General features: G+C 38.4%; 1 protein-coding gene across 1 annotated transcript in view; it reads right to left on the minus strand.

Moving 5' to 3' along the window:
- The window catches only part of ATXN10 (ataxin 10), a gene marked incomplete at its 5' end in the record, with an annotated part of 91,732 nt that overhangs the window by 53,395 nt on the left and 14,325 nt on the right, over positions 1–24,012 (minus strand). The window contains 3 exons of the mRNA XM_079303104.1: positions 622–702; positions 11,259–11,423; positions 12,309–12,405. Of these exons, the coding sequence (XP_079159230.1) occupies positions 622–702; positions 11,259–11,423; positions 12,309–12,405 (343 nt within the window). The remainder of the gene's footprint in view (positions 1–621; positions 703–11,258; positions 11,424–12,308; positions 12,406–24,012) is intronic.

A 24,012-nucleotide genomic window follows, 5' to 3' on the forward strand; every position in this document is an offset into this window, starting at 1 on the left:
AATCTTCCTCAAATCTCTATTAAAGCAATGAGCATTTTTCCATTATAGCAGTGGATATTTCCCATCAATTCAGCACACATTTACTCAAACGCCTGAAGCAAAACTATCAATGCTTCTTCAAGGTGAATGTTTGCTGAAGCTTTTCAACAGTGGAAACATTAAAGATTAAGTAATCAAAGGCATCTGCTTATCTATGTTTTGTAGGTTCTGCTAACCAGTATGAGACACACTTCCATTTTTCTTAAATTTCTCTTAATTTCTTGACACAACAACAGAAGTATGAAGAGCTGAGGACATTTCTAATCAAGCTGTAAAACTCTGTAGGGTGTGGTGCCTTTATGAAATCAAGACCCAGGCATGAAATCCTGTCCTTTTTTTTGTGTGTGAAGTATTTCTTTACTGAGTAATGGCGCCAACCTGGATTCTGCAACCCTACATAAATCACTGCCAGTTGTGGCTAAGCTGTAATGTTAACCAACCAATTTAAAACCATTACTGACATAGAAACATGTATTTAGAGATTTTGTGCCAACTATGAAACCACACAGTTTTTCAATCATGTGAACAGGATACTCTATATGGAATGCTAAATACTAAAAGCCACACTGGTTTTGGGGTTACCTTTCTTGATTGCTCAGTTTAGCATAGAGGGCTTTTACCAGCTCTGGACATTTCAGCAAATGTTCCGTAACAATCAGGAACCTAAAGGAAAAGAAAAAGAATGTCTTACTGGTGCTGTAAAAACAGTACCCATGTTCATTCCAAATGGTGCTAGTTTTATTTATAGATTAATGTATGTTGTGATTTTGGTCCTGCTTGCTAAAAGATACAAATTGTCACAAAATAATTGCCCATTGTCCTGTAGTTTTTCACCTAACATAGGGGAACAATTTCTCATCAGTTCAGCACACTTTTAATCACATGTTTGAAGGCAAGCTGGCTGGAGTCTTAGGCCAGTTATACACACCACAATTCAAACAATGAAACACTCATCCAATGGTTTAACCACCCAAACAAAAAGCCAAAGTCCAAGCTTGAAAATTGTTATTCTATTCATGACAACACTGTCTGTAAGCCCAAATAGTCAAAAAAGTGCCCAAATAATATATTGATTTCTCTTTAAAAAATGCAATCTGACAAAGCAAATGGGAACTTCTTTGTCTGATGCAAGGTAGCAAAGTACTTTTCTCAACTTCACAAACAAACTCTTCTTGTGTAATAGAAGCCTAAGCTGAGAACCAATTCTAAGTTCTTGATTAACAAGGATGGTAGACATAAAATCACAGAACCTCTTATGCTGTAAGGGACCCATGAAGATCCTGGCCCTGCACAAGACACACCCAACTTTAACATAAGGACCTTTTCAGTCAAAATACAGTGAAGTATATTATGTAATAAATTATTAAGCTTTGTTCTTTCCTTTTTGCATTCCCTTTCTCACACCACATTTGGGGCTTCTTTCTGGAATACAAAAAAAAACAACAAACAACCGAAAGTTGACAAACTGGCCACTGGTTCTTCTTTGTCTTCACTAAAATGTTGCAAGGGATTTATGATACCAACCTGCCTCAAAAAAAGAGTCTCTTTAAAAAAATGATCTATCCAAAACTGGCTAACGGCTCATTCTTTCTTCTTAATACTTTCTCTGGAAAATATGATTTTCCTTGGCCCTGTGCTAATGCCAAAATTCACACCTTTTGCTTTCCCAAGCACCATCCACAGCAGTCCATAGCAGGTGTCAGTCATTTAATTTCAACCCAGACTCATACTACTAGCATTATGGGAAAAAAACAAAGTAGGTAAAAGTACTTAGCTCTTCAAATCACATCCCCAGGAGCACTAGCAGTGATATTTATGCTGCACAGGTACACACAAACTAGATGATCAATTTTTAAAGTAGCATGTCTAGGCTACAATAATTACAAGTTAAATCTCAGAATATCCTCTGAGCTGATGAAGCTACAGAGAAAGAATAGCTAAAATAATATTAAAACTAAGCAATTTCAATACTCCCTCCACCTCTTCCCTAGTCTTCCCTTTGCTGACAGCCTTTATTTTGCATAGCCGTAACTATTATATAGCTAATAAGAAGGTCACAACCAAAACTGCTAGCTGCAACAAAGTATTTTTTGGACAAGTACTCAATACCAATTGGGCAAATAGGAGAATAAGAGGTCCAAAAGATTAATAGCTATTATATTTCTAATAATAACTGTGGACTGAGCCAGCATCTGGTTCAGTTACTGAAAACTTAGAATTTTAAAGGGGGGGTGGGAGAAAAACTATTTTCTACTGCACTTCTTTTTACTGATATTCACACATTCGTTCATGAAAAAATATTCACCAGTGCTAAGGAATCATCAACTTAAAATTGGCATGCTGATTTAAGAGTTTTTCAAAACCCATTTCAAAAAACACAAAGACTCGTCCAAAGTCTGCAGCACAAATGCATGAAACGGAGCTGCACAAACTCAGCTGTAGCCCCTAAGTCAAGCTGTCAGCAGGGCACTCAAGTGCAACTCTTGCATAGTTCTTGAACTAACAACTCACAGCTATCCCCAGTTAAGCCTTCAGAATTGTCACAATCAACTTCATTTTCCATGGATTTAAGTAGAAACACAAACTTTTGTGTGGAGCTGGAGAAGAAAATAGCACAGATCAGTGCTGTGCAGAACACAGAACTTGGCCTAAGAATGTACAAATTTCAGCTGATAATGCAGTAGAGTAAAAAGTGAATTTGAAGGGACAGCCTGAAGCCCAGTTTTTCCATTTTACAACTGGGGCTATTTAATTTAGAGCTTAATTTTCATGTTAAAGACTATGCTAATGAAATCTTGACTATTTGTCATGTAATTAAAATGTGCTCAATCACTATCACAGAAAAAGATCTGCTGTTATTAGGCTCATGTGCCTGATCACTACTGCAAAGTGGAATTGTTCAGCTATTACTTGGGTCTGTACTCTTGTATTTCCTCACATACATTTTGCAAATTCTGTGGACTAGACCTCTACTGCTTGAGGAGCTTGGAGTATTTTAAAAGACTAAAATTTATGATTCTTACCTTCTGGTTTCATGATGGGACGCAACACTTCAGAAAACAAAAAGCTGTGGCTGCCCCATCCATGGAAGTGTCCAAGGCCAGGCCGGACAGGGCTTGGAGCAACCTGGGATAGTGGAAAATGTCCCTTCCAGATGGTGGAAGGAGATGGGCTTTAAAGTCCATTCCAATCCACACCAGTCTGTGATTCTGTAAAGTATCTGCTTCTGCATTTAAGTGTCCCTTTTACCTTATCCGCTTTTTGCACTACTGCATCATGAAGAACAGAGCACGAGCATTCATCACCAAGAGAAAACAGAAGAATTAACAGTGGAGTAAAGCACTTCCAACTCCTTCACCATGCCCAGAAATTTTGGAGGTAGCTAAGCAAGGATGCAGCACATTCAATATACTATCTTTAGTCCTTTCAGCTCTCCTGTTTCTCATTGTGACACAGGAAAAGAAGAGGAAAAGTAAGATCATTCACAATTCTGAAATATAAAAAGATATTCAGTTTTGGGTTACTGACTGATGTGGCATTTCAAATGTACACAAAGGCTCTAGTAGGAGACAAAATCTCTGTGGGGGCCAACAGCAGAACCACTGGAATAAGCTGAAGACCACTGTAATTTAGTGAAGGAAATTGTGAAAATTAAAGCCGTTATGCAAGCGTAACACAGTAACAAATGAACAGTGTTAAATATGCCAATTTTCTCGACTCTTTAAAAATTGTTTGGCTGAAGTCCTAAAAAAATCGAGTGCTTCCATAGTAGATAAATACAGAAGGAGATGTTCAAAGACTTTATAACAGCACAAGGGCTGTATTGTACCAAACTAAGGTTCAGAAACAGCCAATACAAAGTGCTATGAGCTGCATTTGCACTCAGTATATTCCAGATGGCCACTAAGCTTGCTCCAATCAAAGCTGGGTGTAAGCAATCAACTTTATCATCAAATGTAATTCTCCACATCAAGTTGATTTTATCCCATTACCAAATTTAGGGAAGAGTTTCCTCAGTCTCAGAAAAAGAGGAAGACAACCCCACATATGTTTTCCAAGTACAAAGAACAAGACATGGCAATTCCCTACTTGATCAGCAACCTCCTTTTTCAATCTCAAAATCTCATTTTTCATCACCCTACAATAATGCCACTTTATCCAAAATATTTAGTAAAAACTAAATAGGTATCTTTTCACTGTAATTTAACAAAGAATGTAATAAATCATTCACATTTTGAAGAAAATAAGAAAATTCAGCTACTTTCAGTCAACTTTCAAACTCTTACCACCTCTTTTTAGATGCCAAAAAAGTAGTAGGCTTCATGAGGAATTATTTGGAATCAGAACATATTTTAAAAGAAGTATATTTCATCCTTCCACAAAAACAGAATACCCTACCAAAACCATATAAATAAACAATTACAAGTAAAAAGCTATTTAATAACAAATTGAACATGTGCTGTCATAAAATTACTAGAGAAGAGGTAATTCACCCCATTCCCACACCAAAACATCTCACTCCGGAGGAGAATAAAGAAACACATTTTCATATTTAATGCTTGGTCCTAGTATCAAACATTACAATACTCCTCTGCTGTGCTGAACCAAGTACAACAGTGAACATCCTTCATCTTCCAAAGGCATTCCTACAATGAAAGCATCCTCCCTCCTGGCCATGATAGCCCCCACCAAGTAAACTCTGAAGTCTAGAAGACACTCCCACTCAATTTGACAGCTGCATCTGAAAGGCACTAAAGAAAAATTAAAACTAACTTATATGTAAAATTGAAATATTTTTTTTATGGAGAGCTATCAAGAAAAAAATGGAAGATGATCAGCAATGGCTAATATCACTTCCTGTTCCCCCCCTCTCCACAATATACACAAGAAGAAAGAGGTGACAAGATAATTAAATATATGAGGCTGAGCTTTGAAAGATTGAGGAAATCTGTGCCAATTCACTGCTATTGCAAATAGAAAGTAGAAGCTACTCAGATCTCTAAAATTAAGGAAACTTTTCCAAGTGTCAGTACTATTTAAAACCACAGCTGAACTTGGAATCTGCATCGTAACTCCAACTTCTCTGGAATTGAAAAAAATTACTTTCTGGAAAAGAGAGTTTCTTCACCACACACACATGAACTAAGCAAAAAGAGCAGTACTGAAGAGTGCTATCCTCACCTTTAAATCTGTGCCCATAGGCAAGTCTTCTTGCCCCAGGAGTACCAGTTTCTGTCCACACATCTTTCCATATGCCAGGACAAAAAACCCAAAGGCAAAAAACTGGGGAGGGATAGCCCCACATCCCAATCTTTACAGTAATCATTTAGCTGTGGTTTCAAAAAGAGAGTAGATGTTCAACAAAACCTATTTCAATGTCAAACAGCTGACCCCACTCCTAATATCATTTTTCAGAAAGCCAAAAGGCACATTATTTCTCTTAATTAAAAAATTGAGGATTTTTGCTCTTTGCTTTTCAGGAATCAAAAACACAACCTGTTTTTTCCTGTCCATATTACCTGAACTGGCCCATACACACATTTGAAAAAACCAATGACACAAGCTATGCTCTGATCTCTAACGGGGCCACCAAGGTATTTCTAAAATAAACAGCTTTTAGAACACATATTGATCTTGATTAGGATGAATTATAACGTAATTTTTGTACCACTTTTTACTAATTATTTAAAAAACCATATTTTTCCAGGTTCACATTCTAAAATAGATCTCATGTGGCATTCTCTGTTGGTTTCTCTTCTAAATACTGTACCTTGTACATTGTGTGACATACTTTGCTCCTGATAAACACAAACCCAGAGGGAGTAAATGCAGATGTATGTGGAAACACAGAGAAACAACTTTTGAAAGGCTCCACAACTTTTTTTCCAGAGCCAAAGGTTCTCTGCATGTGTTTAGAAAAAGTTATTACTGAAAAAACTAGATAGAACATTGTGGAACTGCAAGACAGTTTGTAACAGAAGGTCTTCAGGTAACATCCACACAGAACAGAGTAGAAAATACATTTCAGTTATTGAACAGTTGTACTCAGCTATATTCCAGCTTTGTTTCCTAAAGGATGGATACGTCCAGTTTCCTGACAGCATCCTTTGGTAGGAAGACAAGAATCAGCTTATGGAACAGGTTTGCTTATGTGTTTAAAATATTTAAACATTAACACATTTAAACTATTGGAGCAAGTCCAGAGGAGGACACAAAGTTGATAAAGAAACAGAAGCACTTCCCTTATGGAGACAGGATGACAGAGTTGGGGCTGTTCAACCTGGACAAGAGAAGGTTGTGTGGAGACCATACAGCACCTTCCAGTATCTGACAGGGTTACAGGGAAGCTGGAGAGGAACTTTCCATCAGGAACTGTAGTGACACGACAACAGAGAATGGATATAAACTGAGAGTAGGTTTAGATTAGATATAGGGAAGAAATTCCTTCTGTAAGGGTGGTGAGGCTCTGGCACAGGTTGCCCAGGGAAGTGACTGCCCCATCCCTTGAAGTGTCCAAGGCCAGTCTGGATAAGCCTGGAGCAACCAGGGATAGTGGATGGTGTCCCTGCCCATGGCATTGATACTGAGGACAGAAACACAGTTTCAGTTTAGAGAGCAGCAATTCTTCCGGGTGGCACTGGGCACCCAGGGGGATACTTCTTTCAACTGAGTGCTCCAAGCATCAGGTGAACAGAATTTTTTAGCACACTCTGATTACATATTCATGAGCAACTTCCTTGACTTTATTTGACACAGCTGCACTCCTTATTGGAAGTCCTTATATGGTTCTTTGGGAGTCTCCCCTTCAACATCCAGCGTCCCTTTTATGTGGCTGCTCCTTGACCCTCACTTTTGAATAAGAGCAATATCATCATTTTGCATAACTTCCCTTTTGTCAGCTTTGCACAGCTGAGCTGGCATCCTGCTTGCGTTTTGCATTAATTCTGTTTTGCCTACTTTTCCAACACTACACTGCTCCCTTATTTGATTAGAGTAAAAGGTTGTTCTGTTCTGTTATCCTTACCAAGTGAGTAAAATGCTATGCGATTTTACTCTCCTTATCAGCAGGGAACTGGAACTGGATGAGCTATAAGGCCTCTTCCAATCCAAACTATCCTACAATTCTTTATGTTCAACTCAGTATATTAACAGTTCAGAATTAAATTTGTGTATCATTAGAGATACTTTGGAAAGATGGAAGATACAAAGAAAATTAATTACTGTCACACAAGAGCTTGAAAACCATACTCATCTCTTTAAACAGAAATATAAGATGGAAGAGAGGGATGGAAGAAGCAGACCCAAAAGATGCAGAAAAAACAGTAAGAGTTTAGGAGACAGATCTGCTGCTGCTTAGGAACAGATCAAAAAGAAAAAAGTAACCCTAAAAGAAATGGGAAATAAATGATCACAAGAAGGCAGGAAAAACTGAACCGAACTGAGAGGCTTAAAAACTTTCTATGTGCAAGGAAGCATTTTAGAGGGAATGCTAATCCACAACCATGATCTTGAGCAGAGCAAACTAGAAGAAGCGCATCCCTGAAAGGGGAAGCCCACCTTAAAGAGCAAAATTACAGTTAGGACATGAATGGTCCCTGATGCACCAGGCTGGAGCAGCATGTTTTCCACCACAGTTAGGAAGCATTAATTCCTGATCTAAATGCTCAGGCAGTAGCTCACTTTGTGAAGAACAGCATGCTTTCTAGAAAACAACTGCACAGCAAAGAACTCTTGAGGAGATAGGATCAGTTAATTAGGGTATGCCAGAAATCACATCCAAGAAAGGAAGCAAACTTGTTTCTGCAGCTTTAGTGTCTTTGCAAAGACTTATTCTTTGAAGTACATTCTGTAACATACACCTTGCAACTTTCCAAAGCAGCAAGCTCTGGGCAATTTCCACAAGCCCAGCTACAAAGGGGTACCAGACAGACAGACAAATATTTTTAAGAGCCTCAGCTGGAGATATACAACATCTGCTTCCTCAGATCACTGCTCTTGAGAGTCAGACCAGCAGCAGCAACTTCAGATGAGCTCCCAGCACTCATGATTACAGGACTGCTAGCCTGACACAAGTTCAGGATGTGTACTGAATAGAATGTAAAAATATATTGTATAATATAAGTTAGCTAAAATTATTTTAATATGCCATTCAGCATCTAACATTAAAAATGGCAGATAGCAATATGTAAATAATTCTGGAGCAGTTGATAAGATCAAGCTTCTAAAAGAGAAAGAGAAGGATGCCTCAGTTCTTAAATCATTAGAATATTTATTAAATGTGTGTATTACATTCCCCAGCTTCACAGATTTCAGAGATAGAAGCATTTCTGAGGCTGACAAGCAACCACAAGCTTAATGAAATGAGCCTTCAGACCATCTGATCCAGAGAAACATGATCACTGAAGAACTGAACACAAAATTTGACCAGGGCATTCCTTATAAAACTGACTTCCTCCTTTATTAACTATTTCTAAGCCCACAGCACAAGACAAAAATACTTAAGAGAATGTGTATCACTCAAGAAACACACTTAGATGTGCACACAACACTGTTACCTCTCATTCTTTCGAGTTACAAGGCAACTTTTTGTTATATTGTCAATCTACAAACACATTTTAAAATTGTATCTGCGCTTAGCCTAGAAATTCCACTATGCTGATTTGCAAAACAGCTCTTCTCTGTTTCAAAAACTGCTTAGCAAGTGAATGACTTGGCTTTCCTTTACTGATTAGAATCAGAAGTTGCTGAACTGAGATCTTATTTCCCATGACCCACCCCTCTCAGGAAGCAGAGCCAACACCTCAGATACTCCCTCTTTCCTGACCCAAATCTTAACCTTCTAACAAACATCTTGTAGGCAAAAGTGACAAAAAAATTCCAGAAAGCTACATCCAGCCTTTAAAGACCCTTCCTCTGCTCTCTCTAACTGGAGAGGAGTTTATGGCAGACAGAAGAGCAGCAAAAGTTCTGCTACCACTTGCTGCCTCTAAAAAAATTCCAAGGAACTGCTCAGAACAATCTCAGATTTCCTCAGACAGAGGCGGTCAACAAAACTGCTGTGCAAGAGGCAAAAGGCATCACACTTGGAAAGAGGGTCCTCCTGAACTTTTCCTAAGGACTTTTCCAACTTGAAGATGGGAAACATGACTTTAAATATGAATATAAGATTATTAACAGAGCAAGAACTGTCAGCTCATCAAAATAAAGACTTGAAATGTGTTCCTGCTATGGGTGAGGAATAGAGAATCTAACATGTGCTAGCTGAATGTGAATAGTGAGGACTCTATGGGAGAGACTACATTTCAACCAGCGGCCTTAAATACATGTATTTATCCCAAATATACTCTCTCTGTCCTAACAAGTCATGGCAGCAACTGCAAAAGTAGTTTGAGCATCACAGTTGTTTACTTGCGGAATGCATTGGATGCTGTCTCAGAGAAACATTGATTTCATAAATTTCAGCACACAACAAAAGGGAATAAAAGAATGAACAGAAGTTCTCCTATGACCAAAACTTCCCCAGTTATTTAAACAAAGAGTTCCAATACCTAAAAGCAGGAACTGACAGCAAGAAAATCCAGTCAAGAGGACGACTAAACATACACACAGCAATCGCTTCTTATTTGTTGTAACATGAAATCAGATGCTCCAGCTCAGAGGCAAGAAGGTAGGCAGGAATTAAGTGGTACCTTTAACTTCAGGTAAAAACATCTTAATTTCAGTCGCTTGTGAGTAAGCAGTGAGCATAACCTACAAGAACAATCCGTATTTGAGTCCAGCCGTATAATACCATAAAACGGTTGCTGTGTACTTTTGCCAGCTGTGGCACGAGAGATCCAAACTTTTCCAAGAGGACATTGGCACACTGCAAATGTCATAGCCATGAAAATTCCTTCCAGCAATTCTACTGGGATGTAGATGGACTTCAGTGAGAGCTGAAGTACAACTGCAAATTTTTAGGGTTAGAGTTTGCCCTTTTCATTTCAAGACTACCCTGAAAAAAGACCACTTCCCACCCACATGAAACATCCACAGTGGCGATAAGTCATCATAACATCAACTGAATCTACTTCACACTAGAGAGATCCGGGAAACACATCCCTCAGCATTTATTTTGATTCTGCATTTTTTTCTGCATTTAACTTCAAAACAATCACTACAACTCTGGTATCTCAGAACAAATTTCAGTGTATCTTCAATACATCTAAAAAAATTATCAGGATAATTAGCTGAAAAGCAACAATTTACACATTACTGACAGACAACAAAACTAAAGACTCAGTTTGTCAGTTTTGAAACAGAAGTCTCACCACATGACCCTAAACTTACAGTTGGTTTTTTGAAAACTACTTATGCCCTAAGCAAGTTGCCCCGCCATTAAAAAAGCACAGCCACAAACAAATTTCAGGTCATTTTTCTCAGTACAAAACCAAACTATAAAATGACATTTACTTTTCATTCAATCTTCTTAAGTCTGTGTTGAGATTTTCCATATCACTTCTAAAACACCAACAATTCTTCCTCATTAAATTCTGAATTTAAACACAAGCCTAGAAAGAATGCTACAAAAACATACAAACAATTTTTTCTCCTTGGAGTACAGTGTAACAATTAGCTGAATGTGCATTCTTGCTATATAGGGCAGCACATTTATTTAAGGCATAACTGACAACAGTATTTAGAGGAATGGCCATTGTAAAAAATATAAAGTTCAAAGGGATAAAACCACTGATTAGGTGCTCTTAAAGTATGAAATGAAGATTCACAAAAAATAGTCTTCCCTATTCTGATATAAAAATGACTGCATGTTGCAGTAGAAAAGGGCTATATTGAAAAACAAGTTTTATGTAGCACTCACAAGCATTAGAAATACAAGTCTGTGAGACTATTCAGTGCTAACTTTAAAAAATCTCCACAAACCAGCACACAAGTATAAACTGGTTTGCACTCTAGAACCCTGTTTCATTAAGAAAAGAAAAACAGACCATGATTTGAAAATTCCTATGTCCTCAACAAAAAAGGATTCTTATTTTAGCAGCAATCAAGAGTCATTGAAACTACCAGGAAAATTATCTCTTTTATAAACTACTAATTTCTTATTAGATCTTCATTGACTACTTTGCAGTGACACAAGTTTAGACAGTTTTAATACAGTGATTTACACCAGAAAAAACCACCTAATCATGAGGTGAGGAAAAAGAAAATGTATCGATACATACGACCACTCAGAATCCAACTGTTCCTTGTAGGCTCTCAGGACATGAAGAGCCACAGTCAAGTTCCCTGGATCCAGGAGTTCTCTCACTCGCTCTGAATCCAGGCAGGTGAACAGGACCATGCAGCAATAGGTGACAATTTTCTCATCACTGTATATCAGGCATGTCCTTCAAGAGAAAATAAGGAGTTACGGGCAAGTTAAAACAGACCCTGGAGAAACAGGCTGGTGGCATTGAGCTCGCTGAGCTGTCCTTTGCTGTCTTCTAGAGAACGAGTTTGTCATTGCCTAAGAAGGGTAAAAGTCATCTGCAAGGAAAAATATCTAACTCACAGCTGAAGGTCAAACTTCACAGGAAGTTTACAAAATTGATGCTAAATTGGAACTGTTTTTCTTACCATAAGGTGTTCCTACACCCATTGCTGACAAGTGGACTCCGAATACCCATGCAGAATGATTAACAAACTAAATCAAAGTGCCTTTGTTACCAGCTTACTACAAAAAAATCCGGCTGAACACATCAACAGTGCTGCACATGTGTCTGCACAAAATAGTTTATGCACTATTTCCTTACATGTATGTCATCAAATCCCCAGGAAGATATTCTGGTGAGGTTAGGAGAAAGACAGAAGGATTGAAAGAGATGAAGATTAAGGAATTTTTACTGATTAATCTGATCCACCAATACTGACAGGTCTGCACAGCAGCAACATGGGAAAAGAAAATGCTGTGTTCTTGGAAATGAGTGTAACTACTTGAAAACATATCTGAAATAAAGCTTATGTTTGAAGCTCGTAATCTAAAATAGCTTTCTTACAGTTTCTGCTAAATTAAATCAATTTACTGTTAGTTTAGAACAAGCAGGTTTTTAAAGGTTCTGACTCCTGTGGCTGACTAACAAAAAACATCTACAGGATACGATCTCAACCACTCCATTCTCACCAAAGTTATTTTTCAGTTTCATGGTGCTAGTAAAGGCACAACTACCATGTACAAAAGATTTTAATATAACCACAGAACTGACACTAGAAAAAAAACCCGCATCCATGCTTACAAGAACAGATCTGGGAAAGCACACTTCCAAATGCTATTCTGGGAATCTCCATTTCCTGCTGCAATGTTTCCAAGAAACTGGAGACTACAGCGAAGAGCTGAAAGAAATCCAGAAAATATATTAACAAGAATTCAAAGCAACACATAAAATTCAAAGCAACACATACAAATTTCACAAAAATTACATACTTCAATATTCCAGTTACACACCACAGAATCCATCTCCAGGAAGATTTAGGTGCAGTATTTCACTGCTACTGTACATAAATATTTGCATTTTCTCTTTTAATGCAAATAATTTTATGAAGCACTTCAGAATCATACCTAAGACTTGTCTGAGTATTACACACTGGGTACTAGTGATTACAAGAGCTAATTGATAGGTTCTTGCTCCTCACGTTATATTCTGGTTAGCTAGACAAATCACTATAGACTATTATGATGTGCTCAATACCTTCTATCCCAGAAAAATGAAAGCTTGCTCTGCCTCCATTTTTGACACTGAATTTAATATGGCCCATTTCTGCTCTTACTCCAAATGATTTATTTTAGCTGCCTCTAAATACAGATTTAAAATACAAGAAGATGATATTTCACCACATAAGTTTATACTCTAGAGGAGCCATCAAAAAGTGTAAATTCATAAAAAAACAATAGCACAAACCCAGAGACTTCACAAAATTAAAACACTTTTTTTGTGCTTATCAACAGCTCTCAATAGCCTGGCCCTTATTAATAAGTTGTCAAAGAAACTTGAAATTACATGCTCAAATTCAGTTTAACAGATAGTACAAAGAGTCTAATACATATGGAGGCAGCTAGTATTGCCAGGTTCTCCAAATCTAAAATTAGGTCTCTTGGAAAGGTGCTATGCTGCTGAGCCAGCTGGCAGCCAGATTTCCTACACAGGTCTGGGCATATGTCCTGTTGAGAACACGAAAGCAAGTCTAAAAAGTGGCCACTTGGGCTTAAAAAAAGTAACTTTCTCTGCCATATATATATATATATCTATATATATATATATGCATGCCCAAAATATGTATGTATTCTCCATAATGCATCTTGAATTTCATTCTCCTGTAGTTCTTAAGATCTCTGTTGTCTCCCCCTACACATCTGCAGTGGTTTAGTATTTTCTGCTCATCATTGTGCTTCCGCTTCTCCCACCCATCTGGTTCCCATTGTGCTGACTAAGGAGTTTCTGAAGGATAGCAAGCATGACACACCAGCAGACATTTTATGGAAACATTTTCCAGCTAGAAGAAAAAATAACTAGGTAGTAAATACTACAAACAGGGTACTATTTCACTTGGTGAAATTGACTATACTCCAATTTTTCCTTAAAATTTGCTTGACATTTTTCAGCTATCAAGTACATCTTGGTTGTTAAAGATTAGTCTGTCCAAAAAGTTCTACAGACCAAGGAAAAAAGTTCAAGATCTTGTAAAGTTACCATTCTTTCTGTAACAAAGAGAAAATGTCATGAACACATTTCTAGTACAGTAATAAATAGCTATGAACTCTCCATTAATCATGGAAGGAAGATACAGGAAAAGGTGACAATTCTGCGAATGCACCCATGAAAAAAAAAGACAGTTTCATCACTAAGTACTTGTTCTCAACCAGAAAGAGTTAAGATTTTTCTTTTAATTAGAGAACACAAATCAATATATGGGCAAGTGGATATTCTGTAAGACAAAACCTATCACATCTATTCCCAACTAAACAGAGAAAGAGGATGCCTTGATAATGCAACATTTTGCCATACAAGTAATCTCACATGATGACTCTCAGCAATTGGGAAGATGTGATTCTACAAACAGAAATGAGGAATCAAGGCAGCTAAGCCTTGTCACACACCACATGTAGCAGTCACATAGTCAGACAGAAAGGCACAGAAGAAGAGGCACAAACAGCATGAAAAGTCATCACACCACACCCAGAGTAGGTCATCACAGGATGCTCTTTGAAGCATATGACAGCAGTATCTGTATGGTTGTGTTTAAAAAACTCCCCCAGAACTCCACAGGTGGTGGTCTTGGAATACATAAATGTCTCATCCAGTGCTTCTCACCAAATGTAACTCCAAATAAAATGTACTAGCCTAGCACCAAGTTACCAAGGGACAGTGAATTTAGATACAAGCATTGCAAATCTATACTATTGTATTTATGCATTAAAAAAGAAACTCCTCAAAAATCAAACTAGAGCTGTTAATTCACAATGAGGTATGTGTGTGCTAAAAAACACAAACACAACAGAAGTATTGCATTTTGAACTATGGAAGTATTTTCTTAGCATTCACATTTTTCTTTTTCTGTTTTATTTCTATTGGACTTGACTGCTGCAACATATGATTGAAATATGCTTGGATATCTGTACAATGCAAATACCGCTTTTCCCCTCTGTAAGAATTTCTTCATCGTAAAATCACAGAACCATAGAACTATTTTAAGCTTGGAAAAGTCATGTAAGATCATGAAGTCCAACTGTCAACCCAGCACCATTATATTTACTAAAGCATGTTCTCAAGTACCACATCCATACCTTTTGTGAATACCTCCAGAATGGTAACTCCACTGCCTCCCTGGGCAGCCCATTCCAATGCCTGCCCAACCTTTCCATGAAGAAATTTTCCCTGATATCTAATGTGAACTTCCCCTGGCACAATTTGAGGCAATTTACTTCCATAGTCTTTCCATGTCCTTACAGCAAAAGCAAGAAAATGAAGAAGCTGATGAAGACAGACTTCCATTCTGCTATCCAAGCAATAAAGATGCGCTTTCTGAAAGAGGGGAGGGGAAAACAACAACAAAAAAAAAGAGGGGGGCGGGGGAAGAAAAGACATAAGTCTGAAAATATGCAGACTTTAACAAAGCTAAAAACAATTGTCTTAATTCAGTAGCTATCAGTATGACACAATTCTACTTTTAAAAAAAGGTTACTCTATGTGTGGTCAAGAGGAGTATTTTTAACCTGCTGGTCAACCACCATGAAATTGCATGTTCTAAGATGTAACTTCTGATACACAAATCAACCCTGGAGCTGAAGAGATTTCCCCTCACTGAGATTTCAATAGCTCCTATAAAAGCTGGTGTTCTTTAGCAAATACACAGATTACATGTTGCTTTCACAACAGTCGGCAACAGTTTAAGGAACTTCTCTAGATTCTAAAAAATAACCTCTTTATCCAACAGGGCAAAGGGTACAAGCAGAAACACTGATTCTTTACCTAATGAATTCTGGTACCTAAATGTTTGTCTACATGTAAACTGCACATTTCGTTGCTCAAGGCCACCCATGACAAAGGTGAGGCAATTGATACTTGATGGTCCTGTATGAGGATGGTTTAAATGCACTCCAGCAGTTCAGTATCTTCAACATCACAGCTCCCTTTCTTTCTTCCAGTCCTTTATTATCACAGAACAGCTGAGCCAGGCTCTAGCGCATGCTTTTAATTTAATTATTATATTGACATTATCTCATTTAACAATTACATTATATAGTCTAAAGGACCACAGTGGTTCATCTGGTCCCTGCTCCAGTGTGGTCATTCCAGAGCACAGGATTGTGTCCAGAGGGTTTCTGGAATACGCCCAGTGAGGAGACTCCACACTCTCTCTAGTCTCTGTTCAGTGCCTGGGCACTGCCCAGGGAAGAAGTTGTGGCTCCTGTCAGTGGAACCCCCTGGGCTCAGTCCCTGCCCGTGGCTCTGGTGCCATTGCTGGGCCCCTGGAGCAGAGCCTGGCCCTGCTCTGCCCCTCCCTGCACACAGGGACACCCAGGGCTCAGGGCCCCTCTCAGCTGGGGCTCCTCTCCAGCCTGGACAGCCCCAGCTCCCTCAGCCTTTCCCTGGCACAGATGCTCCAGTCCACACAAGGACATTTCACGCAACAGCAATTGCAGAATCAGATTGTGCATTAGGTGAAAATTAAAATCCCTGAAGTTCTGAGGACAACGACTTTAAGCATCAGGATTTTAAAACTCAACACCTTGTTTCCTTCTGTTCTGTATGGTCAGAACAGGTGCCTATAAATGTGCTCAGCAATCATTTCAAAAAACCTTGACATCAACTGTAGAGGCTTAAAACAGTCCTAAGAGATTTCATGCTCTTTATTTGGGTCAGACAACACAGTGACAGTTGTGAACACAAGCCTCTGCCTTTATTGGAGTTATAAAACAAATAGAGATATAAAACAGATCCAACCAAAGCCCATACAAACCTGTGCAACATTGCTTGTCAGACTGTAAATATAAGCCTTACAAACTTGCTCTGTCTTAATGTTCTCATAGGCAGGAAAAACAGAGCTGGAGTGCCCCCTCTGCACTGGGGTAGGCACAAAGCCTAGTAAGTCCTGGGACAACACCCCAGGCTCTCAAACGCCTGCACACTTTTACAGTTGCTTATAAACTCTGCAAGTCTAAACTGTGGGGTGTGAACTGTCACACAGAGGAGCTCTGGCTGTTTGTAAACAATGGCAGAATGCTTTGTGATAGACTGCGTCAAAAACATAAAACCTCCAACTCAGCATAAGGTGTAGACCTCTATTACTATAAAATGTGAGTTTCCACCACTATCATCCGGTCATTGACTCGTTTCCTTGTGGCTACAAGTTAAAGCAACTTCCAGTCATAAAGAGTTATTTGCCTCTTCACCACCATGAATCATACCACAAATACTGATGAAAATGTATTTTCCTTGGAAAACAGTCTGTCTAGACTACTGAAATTCAATGTACAATACACATATGGGCTCTGTCATTTAATGTTATTAAAACTGTACTTAGTATTTTATTGCTGTAAATAAAATTATTTTCTAGCTACCTTTTATATTTCCACCTTGGTCTTACTGCACTTGTTGCAGTGCAGACTAGTAACCCATTTCTACCATCTGTGGAATACCAAAAATGTAGTGTTTAGCAAGTTTCTGCTCCCCCTCCCTCCATCTGAGAAACAGTTGCACACTTTTTTTTTCTTTCTCTTCAGAAGTGTCAACTCTAATTTTAACAGAACATTACCTGCAGTTGATTGGACAATCCTTGTATTCTTGGAAGATAAATGTTTAGGCAAAATATCAATACTTTGTTCTGACTTAAAAGGAGAATTTGACTCAAAGGCAAGTGAAATTCTTACCACACTACTAAAAATGTAGAGTTATAAATAAATTAGAAGGAAGCTGGAAGAAACCAGACCACATGTCAAATTAGCCTCTAATGCAAATTAAGTTCCAATGAGATCTCCTTATGGGAGATTAATAAAAAACGAACCACTTACTTGTGCATTTACTAAGAAAAGAGTCAGTTTGACAGTTATCAAGATCAGGTTCAAACCAACTCTGATTCATACAGCACTAACAAGGCTTATTAAACATAGTACTACAACCATTTTCTTTATCTCCTGTTATTTTAATTGCATCATTTCAGTTTTAGAAACTAAACATAAATTTGTGCTCATTTCTTTAACAAATTATCAATTAAAATCTAAAGGCATATCAAATGGGATTCCTGTTACATCCCCACAAGTAGCAAAAACACATGCCTGAGATTACACTTCTGTGTGAAATAAAACACTTTTAAGTGCTTGCAGACTTGGGAACTGCCTTTATTACCTTCCTGTACACTTTAGGATGTAAAATCTTATTCCTGTATCAGCCCAAGAGCTGAGTCTAAATCTAATGCAATGTCTCTTTAAAGGTCCTGAAGCAGTGAAATCAGCAAGTTTGAAGTACTGGGGAGTCTCAAACTGGGCTTAAACCATGCCAGAAAACTAAGAAAAATAAGAAGGACTGGCCACCCACTATGCACTATTTGTGGTGTCTGACTATAAGACACACTCCTCCCACATGATACCTTGTACAGGTCTGAAAAAAAAACAAAAGAAGAAGAAAAAATTATTAACACATAAAGTACTAACCAAGGTTATGAACAAATTTCTCCAATTACTTTTGATAGTATACTATGTATGTTGTTTCATTTAACCCAAAATTTCCACTGAAGTGTTTATATTTGCACTCAAAGAGCTGAATGATCTTTTTCTGTAAGTCTGTGGAAGGAGTATCAGAATTCCCCCCACCTACTTGTACCATTTATATTCTGAACCTTGCTAATAATGGACCACAGCTCTTTTGGAATACAGAATTACAAGCAAACTTTGACTTACTATTTTTACTTGCATATCCATATTAATGCACAGCAACGGTTTTAGGACCTGCCTTTTTGGGGCATTATTATTTAGTTTAATACCTGTAAAGGCGGCTTACCTCTTCTCATTATCATGCTATGGTCCCTTTTATACCACATATACCCAGAGGATGAAAGAAAGGGGAAGAACTCGATCTGTCTCACAAACTTACTTGATGTCTCTACACATTAGGTAACTTGGCAATGTTCCCTAAAATTCTCAACAAAAAGCAAGAGACACATTTCCCTCCAAGACCAAAGCCACTAGAAAAAAAGGGTGCTGCAGAATGGGAAATAAAAGTCTTGTAGCACTGTGTCTGGAAAGCCATGGTTGGACAACTCCCCCTTTTCCACCAGAACAATGCTCCTGTAACTGGGGAGTACGGAAGTTGTGCCATAGCAATGATAATCAAACAGTTAAAAGAATGACATGTGTAACTCCTACATAATTATAAGCACTTGTTTTTTTATCCCAACAGACAACAGATGCTTCCCATTGTTCCTTCTGGCCAGATCTTCCTCTAGCTTTTTTCCATCCCTGCTCCATCTTCACTTTCCCTGGAGGGCTTTCACTTGGCCCTTTGGGCCTCTGTGGGTAGCTCTTTAGAAGGGATATTTCATCTCAGCATATGTGAAAAAAGTTAAGCTTCTTCTCCCTGCATTAAGTCTATGATGTTCTGTCTTTAGGAAGTTCTCTGCAATTAAAAGGTTGGTTTGCTCCATTCTTCCCACCTTAATCTTGAGATCCTAATGTCCCTGCTGCAAAAAACATGGTGACCATCTTAAATCTAGGGAAGTTTCTGCATGGTTTGATTCACGTATATTTGTGTAGAACAGAAACTTGCCTCATTACGAATCTTGCTGACACTATTTGCTGGGGTAGGGTAGCGGACACTTAAGAGCAAGGAAGGAAGGAAAGGGCTTACAGAACACTGTATTTAGAGATCCACAGAAATACAGGCATTACCATTCATTTCAAGCCTCAACCAAAGTAACCAGAAACCATTCTAATTAAATAGACATCAGCAAACTCCTATTTCCTTTGTGCTCCAAGTGGGTATCAGTCCACATTATAAAACCGCTATGCATGTGGCATAAATCAGCAACATCTTGGCAGGCAATACTAGAAAGCCTCCAAATTGCAGGAGCAGGAAAAAAACAAACCAGCTCTACACACTAAAAGCTGTACCAGCAACAAGAGCAGGGGAGCCCACAGGGGAGCCCACTGACTAATTGTTCTAACTTGGGGATATTTCCTCAGGTTACTCTCTCTCCTAGAAGGAGCAAAACGATTTACACTGACACTGAGACAGTCACTCCCTCTGCCTCCCAGTACAGCAATCAAAACATCTTTCCATGAGTACCACAAGAAGGACAGTTTTAACCATCAGCACAAGTAGTACCAAACTGCTAGGAAAGCACTAGCTTTTTAATCTTTATTTCAAAGTCAGCTTCCAATGCCATCCATGTCATTAATACCTGACAGAGGAACCTCATCAGGCAGGATCTGGTCTGTAGCTCAAATCGTGACTCCACAAGTTGCTGCAATAAAACATTTTTATACTCACATATACACAGTCAATAAAATAATTCAGTCAGCACAGATTAAACAGAGAGAGACATTTACAAGGGCCTGGACTGACAGGAAAAGAGGGGATGCTTCCCACTGCCAGAAGGCAGGATTAGATGGCATATTAGAGAAACTCTTCCCTATGAAGGTGGTGAGGCCCTGGCACAAGCTGTCCAGAGAAGGGGTGGCTGCCTCAGCCCTGGAAGTGTCCAAGTCCAGGCTGGATAAGGCTTGGAGTCCTGACATAGTGGAACCATGGTAGGGGGTGTGGACACAATGATCTTTAAGGTCCTGTTTAGAGTCACAGGCAATTCTGTGGTTCTAAATCAGACCCCGACTGCAGAACCAGCAAGACTCAAGGAGAGGAAGGATCAAGCCCACAGTAGGAAAAAACCCCATTACCATGAATCACTGCATTCAAACAGTAGGACATTTAGACCAGAGTTAGGAAAGGGTTTTAAAATCCATGGGATTAATAAGGGATAAACACAGCAAACTGGAGCTTACTATATTTGGACACAAGAGCCTACAACTACAGTTGGCTGTAATAATGAAAATCCCAGTCCTGCTGGAAGTTGGAAGCTCCACTCCCTCTTCTTTTTCCATTTGCCATTAAGATAAGAAAGTGCTGCATTTAAGTAGAGTCCCTAGTCCTACAATGGATCCTACAATGCCCTCCTTCAGAGGATCTAGACTCTCTCAAACCCCACCCCACTCCACTCCAAATGTCAAAAAATGAAAAATGAAATTAATGCATGTGTAAATTCCCATATTAATACCAGAAGTCACAGCCAACATTACACAGACGTATCAGGTTGAAAACACTGGTAACACTGGCATTTACTCAAAATCTCAGTTCCTGCTGTATCACATAAATACCCCAGACCTGCAGGGCACAGGGAGCTGTGAACTGTGCAAGACCCAAAGCATGGGAACTCTCAGTGAATGGGGCAAGAGTTAGCCACTGCAGGCAGGGCCACTACTACACATGCACAAGAGCTAAAGAGAATTCTGTATTTGCTAACTCAGGACAACCCATCAGTTTGAGTGCTCTTGGTGTCCAGGTTTGGCTCTTTTTCTTTTGCAGACAGTGGCAAGTGGTGTAAAGGTTGGTTCTCTATTTTGGAGTTTCTGCAAAAAGGCCAAAGCACAAAGCCTTGGAACAATGACCTCAACCAAGACCCAAACAAATCAGAGTCTTTCCACAGCCTTCAATGAATTTTGGACCAAACTACGAGAACCAAGATAACATTCCTGCCCACAGGAGGTTGCATCAGCTCAGCATGATTTGGGAACATAAAGCTGCACAGTTGGAATCCTTGCTGTAGGTGTTCTGAACACAACTAATTAAAAATCTGTGGCAATAATCACTGAAACACAGCAGAGACAGAACAGTTGCACAATTAAAACTGCAGTACAAGGCAGGACTGGAGCATCTGTGCATCTGGTAACTTCCCACTGCCCAGCAGCCAAGTTCTGCCTGTACCTTTAACCAGCCAAGGGACATCTACATATTGCTAGAAAACCTCACAATTACTTACCATATATGTTTCTGGGAGATGTTCACACTCACTTTTAAGAGGAACTCAGACTCATTTAAAAAAAGAAAAATAAAAAAGAGCTAAACACAAAGGAGGAACAACAACAACAGAAAAAAAAAAAAACCAAAAAAACAAATGGTATAAAAGAACAAACCAATTACTTAAAACTTTCCTGTTTGGTAAAGCAGTAAAATACTCTGAGCTATAGTAATTAGGGGATAGCAAAACTCAAAAAAACAGAGGATTTTCTTAAGCTATGGAAACATGAAACCAAAATCCCCATACAAGTGCAACTAGCAGTTTACTCCTACCAGATAGCGTATCAACTGATTGTTAGGGCACACACTCTGCAAATGCTAGAGACCATGAAAATCCCAGTATTATTTTTACAGATTGGAAAAACACAAAGGCCAAAAACAACACAAATAACTCAAATAAAAAACTCGTGCTTATGTTTACATAAAAGTTTGATGAGTATAATATATTCGTCACACTGCCACAATTATTCCCCAAAAATACTCTAAGTATTATTTTGACAATGTAATTACAGTTTTTACTTTAACAGTGGCAGCAAAGTATTGGCACCAGTCCCCCATACAAAAATCCTAACAGACAAAACAAAGATCACACATTGAAACTGGCAACTATTAAGGTCAGGGCTGTCCTTTATTCCTATGTCTAAAAAAAGTCTGTTTAAGTTAGCAGTTGATTCATTTAAGGTATAATACACATGTAGTTTTAATTATGCTAGCTGCAAGCAAAAGGAAACCCCAAATACAAAAATAAATGGGAGTGGAGATTTTCATATTCTCTTCTCTTTCATGCAATTCAGGCATGTTCTGTCATGCTGCTTTTTGGCAATTAATCCCATGGACTGTGGGTCCACTCAGGATCTGCTTTCTCCCTCTTCCTCTCCCTCAAAAGAAAAGCTGATGTAAACTCAAGTTGAGAAATGTCACCAATCAATAGTTCATGATGCCTGTATGAGAGATAAAATTATTTAAGCTTTATAACCACTCACTCATTCCATGTAAATCAGCATGTAACATGACTTGTATAAAAAAATCTGCAGCACAATAATTTACTGTATTTGGTCACAAACAGTCCCAAGGTCTCTAACAAAAGAGAATGCCTTTTCCTTCATAGATAAGTATTTGGGACAGTGTTGTGGAAACAGAAGAAAGATCAGCTTTCTTTCCTTAACCCTGTTGGTTTAAATTTAGTAGCCACTGTCTATGAGAGTCTCGGGGACACAATTTAAAAACTGTACCTTCTCCAAATCCCTCTAAATAAGCTTGTGTGAAGACACTTGTTCAGACAGTCACAAACCTCTGTTTATAGACAATAAAACTTGGCAATGGTTTCCCAAATGCATTGCATGAGCTCTGCTATGATGTCTGTCTAGAAAAAAGTTCCTGCGTCCATCACATCTTCCAAGCATGTTTTAAAATATTTATTTTTTATATAGGAAACATTAACAGTAACTTGGAAGTGAAACCATTCAGTGCAACATGATTAAAAAACTACAAAAAGAAAAACTACAAAAAGAAGTGAAAGCAAAATGCAGGTTTTTAAAAGAATCAAACAGAAGAATGAAAAATAGTGGACAAGAAATAAAGGGAAGCACGAAAGATGAGAGTGACTTCTTTGGTCAATATTGGCGTTCATTAAAGACCACTTAAGTTCCATAACTGGCCACTCTCTTTCCTGCTGATTTAAAATACTTTGCTGAATGTCCAGGCATTTCAAATAATTTCAAGAATAGGTGAAAACTAATTAGACTGTGATGCCAGTACATAAGCCTCTAATGCCCAGATTTTTCTACTCACTGGTTCTGCAAAGGTACCACTCCAATGCATTCCCAAAAGTCCAAGTATTTACTTCTAACTCATTTTCCTACTGCCAAAATAGCCTTCTTAAGGGGACTATTGCCTTCTAGGGGAAGAAAATAAATACAGAGATAAATAAACATTGACAAGAAACAGTAAACATTTAAGGAGACATGGCTGCCCATTTAAGAAGGAATACATGAAAACCAACACAGTGTGCTTTGGCAAGTTTGAAAGCATTTCCTTCCCCTGCTCTTCTAAGTACCTTCAAAATTAGCCACTCTTGATTTTCCACTGTAATTCCAAACTGCCAATCCTTGAGTGCAGAAATGCAAAAGGTCAGAGCAAAGAAACATCTCCTGGTTTTATTCACTGAGCGAGGATGGAACTGAAAGTTTGTTTCCCCTATATCCTCTTGAAAAAATAGAAATCACTTCATGGGTATTTACCCATTTTTGTTTTCAGGAACACTTTTGTAAACCTAACAATTTAATCTTGTTTTACTCATGTTCTTCTTCAGAAAAACAAGAACATTTGATTAAATATCTCCTTTTATGTAAACCTTTAAAAAGCATTTTGAATTAAC

This window comes from Erithacus rubecula (assembly GCF_903797595.1).
Source record: "Erithacus rubecula genome assembly, chromosome: 4".
In the NCBI taxonomy this organism is placed as follows: domain Eukaryota; kingdom Metazoa; phylum Chordata; class Aves; order Passeriformes; family Muscicapidae; genus Erithacus; species Erithacus rubecula.